Source organism: Montipora capricornis, chromosome 10 (assembly GCF_036669925.1).
Source record: "Montipora capricornis isolate CH-2021 chromosome 10, ASM3666992v2, whole genome shotgun sequence".
Classification (NCBI taxonomy): domain Eukaryota; kingdom Metazoa; phylum Cnidaria; class Anthozoa; order Scleractinia; family Acroporidae; genus Montipora; species Montipora capricornis.
In genome coordinates this window covers 25621021-25628387 of record NC_090892.1, presented here as the reverse complement: position 1 = coordinate 25628387, position 7367 = coordinate 25621021, and the positions used below count along the sequence as shown (strand labels likewise).

General features: G+C 39.2%; 1 protein-coding gene across 1 annotated transcript in view; it reads right to left on the bottom strand.

The window, feature by feature from the left end:
• Positions 1–5885, bottom strand: part of LOC138019651 (uncharacterized) — an 8348-nt gene extending 2463 nt beyond the window's left edge. Inside the window, exons 1-2 of the mRNA XM_068866509.1 lie at positions 5770–5885; positions 1920–2153 (exon numbers count right to left, since the gene is read on the bottom strand). Of these exons, the coding sequence (XP_068722610.1) occupies positions 1920–2153; positions 5770–5839 (304 nt within the window). The 5' untranslated portion in view covers positions 5840–5885. The remainder of the gene's footprint in view (positions 1–1919; positions 2154–5769) is intronic.
• Between the last annotated feature and the right edge of the window lie 1482 nt (positions 5886–7367).

Genomic DNA, 7367 nt, shown 5'->3' with positions numbered 1-7367 from the left:
TTTCTGTTTAAAGCGATTTCGATGCTATACGATGTAGAAGTTTGTAAGCTCCAGTGCCATAATGAGAAATAATGTTTGTCCGTGCATCTGAATAATCGATGTAAACTCGTCGGAGTTTTTTTCCGTTGACTTTTGCGAAGGTGGGAGTGCAACCCCCTATCTCCAGTCTTCGCAAATATTTTCCTGACTGAACTGGAATCCGACATTGTTCCACCCTACAACCCACCGTTCTACCACTGGTATGTCAACGAATAGTGTTACATGTGTGAACATCACTGGCGTAACGAAAGTAGTGATCGAAGAAGGAGGGGAATCGCTTTTTATGCGACTGGTGGGCGAACTGAAGTATATGTGGTGTAAAAATGTTCTGTGATGTGAGTAGGTCTAATCATTAAAGTAACGGAAGGACACTATCTGTATTTTAGCCATAAAGAGTAGCATAGAGCATCACGCGGTTAATATGGTTTTGTGTAACTTGAACTTTTTCTTGAGGTAAGACTGATGCACGAGCGCAACTCCAAGCAAGTACAGCATATGATAGATATCAAGTTATAATAAAGTAGTCTAAGTAGTTTTAATGGAAAATAGTGCCTTAGCTTGAGGCAGATATTCTCGAGGATACATGAAATATATGGTATCTCCATGAGATTGTGTCAGCAATTCAAACTCCGAGATATTTAATGCAATTTTTTCTCTTCCAAAGTATATTCAGAACCCTCTTTGTCAGGCAATTTGACCATGATGTTTTAGCCCTTTTCTCCTTAGCAGATTTATCATGTAGTTTGTTATCTTAAAATTTATGGACAATTTATATATATCACACCATTCCACGACCTTCACGTTTAAAAGCTCTTGGTTAATTAAAGTTTCCAGTTGGATGGCATTGGAAGATGAAGCAAAAATATTAGTGTCATCTGCAAAAATTCTAAAGCAATATTTTTGAGAGCAATTAGGAATATGAGGAACAGCAAGGGCCCAAGCGAATTACCCTGAGGAACACCACAAACCATAGTTTGCCTAGATGATTCTGTGGGAAAGCACTAGATAACATCGACCTAAACCTGGTAGCCATATATGCTGCTCACAAAGTGGAACTTTTAATACTTCTCCCTTTTTTTTTTCTTTAATTTTCTTTATACCCGTTACAGGATCCGTTCCGACAGTGGGAAGAACGCCGAAAATTTGTTAGCTGCAAGTTGAAAGACTGAAAATCGATTCGCTAACAACAGGACCCAACCTGGGATAATTTATGACATGAAGAAAATTACTGTAACCACTCGAAAATGAACGGTCTATTTTTTATGACTGAAAAAATCCTCGCCGCGATCGATCAGAAGCGAGCCAGCGAGGAGCGAGCGAAAACGAAGTGATCATTTTTCAAGACTCCGCTGACATATCGATGGCTCACCAGGTTTAGGTCTATGTTATCTAGTGCTTCCCGATTCTGTGCCAGCTACACTGAAACGCACTGTTGCCTGTTTGTCAATTAATTTGTGAGCCACTGCAAAGGTAGTCCTCTGATCGCATACGTTTCCATTTTCTTTGAAAGAACAACGTGATTTACGGTGTCAAACGCTTTCGAGAAATATACAAAGGCCCACAGGTTTCTAGGTTATTGTCAATCCCATTCTTTAGGATATCTGTGATCTCAACAATTGCCTGTTCAGTCGACTTCGCTCTATATAACTTACCCGTTGCTTGTATACAAGCTTTTCAAAAATTTGTATAAAAGCAGAGAGAGTCGAGATTGGGCTGAAGTTTGTTACGTCTGTAGTATCGACGCCTTTATCGATCAGTGTTACTTTTGACAGCTTCAATAAATCCGGAACAATGCCCTGTTCTAGGGATTGGCTATAGACTTTTGTTAGTGCTGTATATATATGCTCACAGGCATATTTCACGCACTGCATGTTACTCACCAATAAGAGAAACGTAAAACGTCTTTGAATCAGTGCCAACGTCATTGGTAGCGATGCAACTATAGTTACCATCTTGGTTTATTTTGCCCCACACTGTTCCATTCCCGAAAGCCAAAGTTGTAGACGAGTTTATCAATGATATGTTGATCGGAGAAGTCCCTTCAGATAAGCACCACACGTAATGCTCCGAGACGGTTCGAACCACTCGTAAAGGAATAATTACCCTTGGTTTAGCTGCAAGAAAATACAATGTACAGACATGTTTTAGCCATCAGTTACCTATCGGACAACCAGTGCTACCTTCAAAATAACTTTGGTGGTATGTTTTCATCTTCTTTAAATTCTGGATCTCCCTTCTGCTCATTGGCGAGCCAAGATTTATACGAGGAATCAGAAAAAAATGCTTAACAAGCATAACTAACCCTCATTCACTAACATTAGCTTCTTGCATACGTACTGGATACGTTAATAATTTTTAAAAAAGTACCGGTAATGTATTTTTACTAGCCATACTTTTTCTTTAGCCTTGACGAAAAGCTATCAAGTAAAGGAAACCAACGAAACAATCCAAAACGAGTTAAACAAGAAGAGGTGGAAAAATAATAGAAATATCCCCTTACGTAGGAAGTTTACAACTTTACTGAGTAGGTCACCAAATACCATCTTGGTCGTACATTTTTCTTTAAAAATTAGAGTGCCAAATAAACTTCCGATCGGAATCCGAATATTGAGAATCATCTTTTTTGATTAAAACCATCGAAAAATGCAGTAAAAATATTTTCCAAACCGTTTTGCACCTGAACACGAAAAGCGTCGACTGTTAATAGCCTTAGTTGACGTAGTATGGCCGTGGAGTGGCGTAGAGTCACAGAAAAGCGCGCGAAAAATGACATCGCCAACAATGCTATTGTCTTTGGCAACATGTACTTGCAGTGCTGAAATTCGCAAGACCGAGCATCAGAGATTAGCAAGTTGAGAACTGATTGACTGTGATTGGTTAAAAGTTTCTAGCTCTGTTGCTCCGCCGGAAATGAGATGGTATCAATCAAAATCTTAGATGGAAATGGTTTTGCTGCGCACGATCGCGTTACCGACGCAGGCCATAGCTAAAAACACGTGTCAGCTGAATGAATCAAATTTCTATCAAAAGTAGCGCGCGCAACACACCGGAGGTAAAAATACGGCGTAAAATCAGGCGAAGCGGAAAAAAATTGATTATTTTCAATGCACGTATCATTCACGATGACACTTCTAATAAAGAAGTTTCGAGGAAAGTAGTAGTACAATTTTCTGTAAACTATAAAACGCATTTTTCGATGTATCTTATTTAAATAATTTCTACTAGCTAATTTTTTGTCATACTCTCTACGAAGTTAAAGACTTTAGGGAGATTTCCAACAAAGACATCAAAACGGTAGGTCACCGACTTAGTTTTTAAGATAAAATTAGAGGGCCTTTTTGTGGACCTGGCGTGTTGCCGTGGTAACCGATACGACGCCATAAGTACCCATAGAGAATTACCCAACAATAGAGTTGCAAAGATACTTATAGATTGCCTACACTATGAAATATCCTTCTTTGGTATCGTTCATCATTTCACAAACACTATAGCAAAGAAAAACCCTTTCGAGCCTCCTTTGCCCTCAATATTGTCACGCGACTCTGGTCAGCGGATACCTTGACTTGACAGTTGTCAATTGACCATAACATGGATGTCCAATATCAAAGATGTACGCTGTAAGCGGCTTATTGATTATTATTGCAGGTCTGTCATTTCTTCATGCAAGAAATTTTGCTCAGGGTCTGAAGGGGTTTCGCGTGAATCCGTGAATTGACCCAAAAACAGAGCCTGAATCGGGAAAACTAAAGGAATACAGCCGTGATTCGTGAGTAATATATTAACCGTGACGCGTGATCCTTTAAAGTTGTAGCGCGTGAATCGAGATATCTGCTGTTACGATGTCGTGAACATCAGACAACCCTGCACTAATACATGTAATTTGTCTGTCAAGATGGTTCGAAATAGATCTTCTGTCATTTTTATGTAACGTATACTTTATTGCAGTCAAACCAAGAGCAAAGATCGTCGATTTGACCACCATGCATACTTTTTATCTCCCTCTCATCACGGGGTCAAATAATACCATCTCTTCCCTGTAGGCTGTAGTCATGTGTAGAAGTAAAGTCATCACCAAGAAAGCCGTATGGTCATAATTATAAAATTTCGAGCTCGGATATTGCATTTCTAGCCTTCTGATTGGCTCTCTCAATCTCGGTTAGCAGCTCATATACCGTAACGACCTTATATTGAAACTGATTGCGTCGGTCGTTTTGTAAAAACGGAGACAATATCCTGTCTCTCTGGAAGTAGCGCTACGTGCCTCGTTCGCTATTTACCACCATACATAAAACTCACGCTCATGGAATAATTGTTAAATAGATTTGATCAATTGTCTATTCAACTACGTCATACGCGAATTCCCGCCAAAAACGTTTCGTCATTGGTGAATGTAGGGAAAATAAACCCGTGGTTCGAGATCCAGACTACCTCTTCCAGACCCTGGTCAAGCACTGCGGAAAGAGAAAACCAGCTTCTGTTGGCGGCCGTCTTGCTCATAATAAAGGGCACCATGAACGGTTTAAAATAATTATTGTCAATTTAATTTGTTTGTGGCTCTATTGGCTATTAAAAGGTAAGGCAACGCATGGTTGCTATGTTTCACCTACCACCTGTCTATAATATTCTGTGACTTCAACAGCGGGGAAGTCTGAGACAGACCACTAACGCCGATCTAGACTCACTAGGAGAGAACACAATCAAGTGGTAACGTAAAAAAAAGAAGCTAGAGGTTCCCAGAATTGCTATGTTGAAAACATAGTAATGTGAATTAGATTCTGACAGGAGATGTAGATTGGATCCAAACCTTTAAGGCTCAACATCTGCCATAAGAATTGTGCATGTGGACTCGGACTGGAAACTTGAATCAACATTATATCCTAAGTTACGTGATTGCAATACTTCATATATTAGATCACATAATACATCTAATGACTTCTGAATCCGATCAACTTATGACATGAGGAATTCTGAATGCTCGAGAGTAAGTAACAACAGGGTTACATCGGTCATGGTAAAACGCAGCGGGATAGCAGATTGTGCATCGAGAATGAGGGCTTTTCATTTTCTCCTCAGCTTAACATCTTAAGTCCCAAGTGTTCCAATGAGTAATTTTGCGACGACAAATTTCAATCAATTTAAGCCCCGCAACAATGTGTTATATCATATTTTTAGCATATTTTGGACTAAATCCCCGACGTCTCTGCCTTAATTAGGAAGATAAAATGTGCCAACCGGGTGCCAACTATGTTAAACTTATCGAAGACAGACTTTCTGTTCCCCGTCATTAGCACACTCGATTTTACTTCGATCCTTGGAAAATTTGCGTATATTGCCTTGTAAGAAGAAACGAACAAAGCCTCGCGGACTGTTGAAGTTGTACTAGACTATTTCACAAATTATTTACAAGTTACACAAATTCTTCCAGGTGAACGGAAAGTCGGAAAAAAACACTTTTTAAAAATGAAATAATTCTTATAAAAGAAATTAAATTCTTCAGAAAACTTTTCCAATTCGCCATGAATCATTACGTCCGACATCACGGTCTTGATACGATAAAATACTTGGAAGTTAAAAGATGTTTCTACGCAACATTATCTTTTAAATCAATCCGACATTTGGACCTACCTTTTTTCTCGTTACGTTTTCAAAAGAAAAAGAAAAGAAATTCACAAATCCAGTTGGCGAATTACTTATGCTGCAAACACTAACTAAAGATGAAATCGGACTCACCCGAGACAGAGTGCAGCAACTGGATAAAAAATACAATTTGATACCAATGAATGTGGCGATAAAGCTTCATCGCAAGGCTGACACCATGTAGGTCCACTTAAAAACTGTCTCCTTTTGTGACCCTTTCCCTTCTCAGAACGAGACTTACAGATTGTACTCTATGTAACGCGCCAAGCGATTTTACTCGACAATGATGGGTTAAGAGAAACTGACTAGCTTATTTCAGCAGCCCTTTTGCTCACAATAAAGAACACCAGGAACAGTTTGGAATAATTGTTGTCAATTTAATTTTTTTGTGGCTTTATTGGCTACTAAGAGGTTAGGCGACCCACGGTTAATATTTTTCTTCTACCACCTGCCTATAATATTGTGTGACTTCAACAGCGGGAAAGTCTGCGACAAACGTGAATCACTAACGCCGTTCAAGTAAGTTGAAGGAACCTGAAACGTTATTCGCGCAATGAAAGGAGAAGGAAAAAAATTGTCAAGAAAATAAAAGCAGTGGTATAACTTGGCGACTCAAGCAAATTCGTTTTAACTTTCAAAAATAACCATGAAAATTACAGCTTAACTGCCCTCAGGCCAGTGCAAAAAAACTGGCATTTTCATAGTAAACGGTTGTTTAAGAGAAATTTAATGACCTATTTACTAATCCATCTTCTCCCCCCAACACCACTATATTAAGGGCTGTCAAGTGACGCAACGTGAAATGTTCAATTATCTCCTTACTGCTCATTTGACGTCACAGTGGTTGTTGTTGCCTCAAATAATGCCCCTTCCCACTGGAAATTAAAATCTTCTCTAAGTAACAATTAACTCTGCAAAAAAAACGCCGATAATTATTACTTGGGTAAAAGCAGTTTTAAAAAAAAGATTAGTTTTCGGTAATCGCGATAAGTACCTTTTAAGGCTGGTTTTAACAAGCGACTCAAGCACTAGCACAAGCATAAGTAGCTTACGCTAGTGAAAACGAACGTCGACATAAAGCATCAAAAGCAACCACGGCATCCGCCATTTTGATGAAATGCTCAGACAAGGGGAATCTGGAACAAGTGCTTTAATTGGTCAGACGTAGCAAATGCTGCGTTTCGTTTTCACGCGGCGCAAGCGAACGCAAGCATAAGCACAAGGACAACGAAAAGGAAAAAAAAAAAAGATCCTTGTGCTTGCGCTTTGTGCTTAAGCTTGCGTCAACCCCATTTTCTCGGTGAAATAAGCGCTCTTCAGCTTGTGCTCGCGTCGCTAGTGAAACCAGGCTTTATTAAATTTTAAAACATTCCATGGCTCGGTTAGGGGCCGGGGTTTTCTTCCATTTGAAAACTTACCGAACTGTATCTATCATTCAATGGGTTCAAAACCTTGACCATGTGCCGCTCATAAAAACACAGTGTAGGATAGATAAAAAATGTACTGCATTTAACATTTTCCTTAGTGCTATGATTGATGATTGGTGGCTTCATTTAGAGTCAGTGCTCCTCTATGACTATCCAACTTCAATAATGTCTGAAAACAACTACCAAGTGATGAATCGTGGAATCTTGCTTTTTAACTGTTTCATTGTGCTGTTTGCTTTAGGTTAAATTATAGTCTCGCGCGTG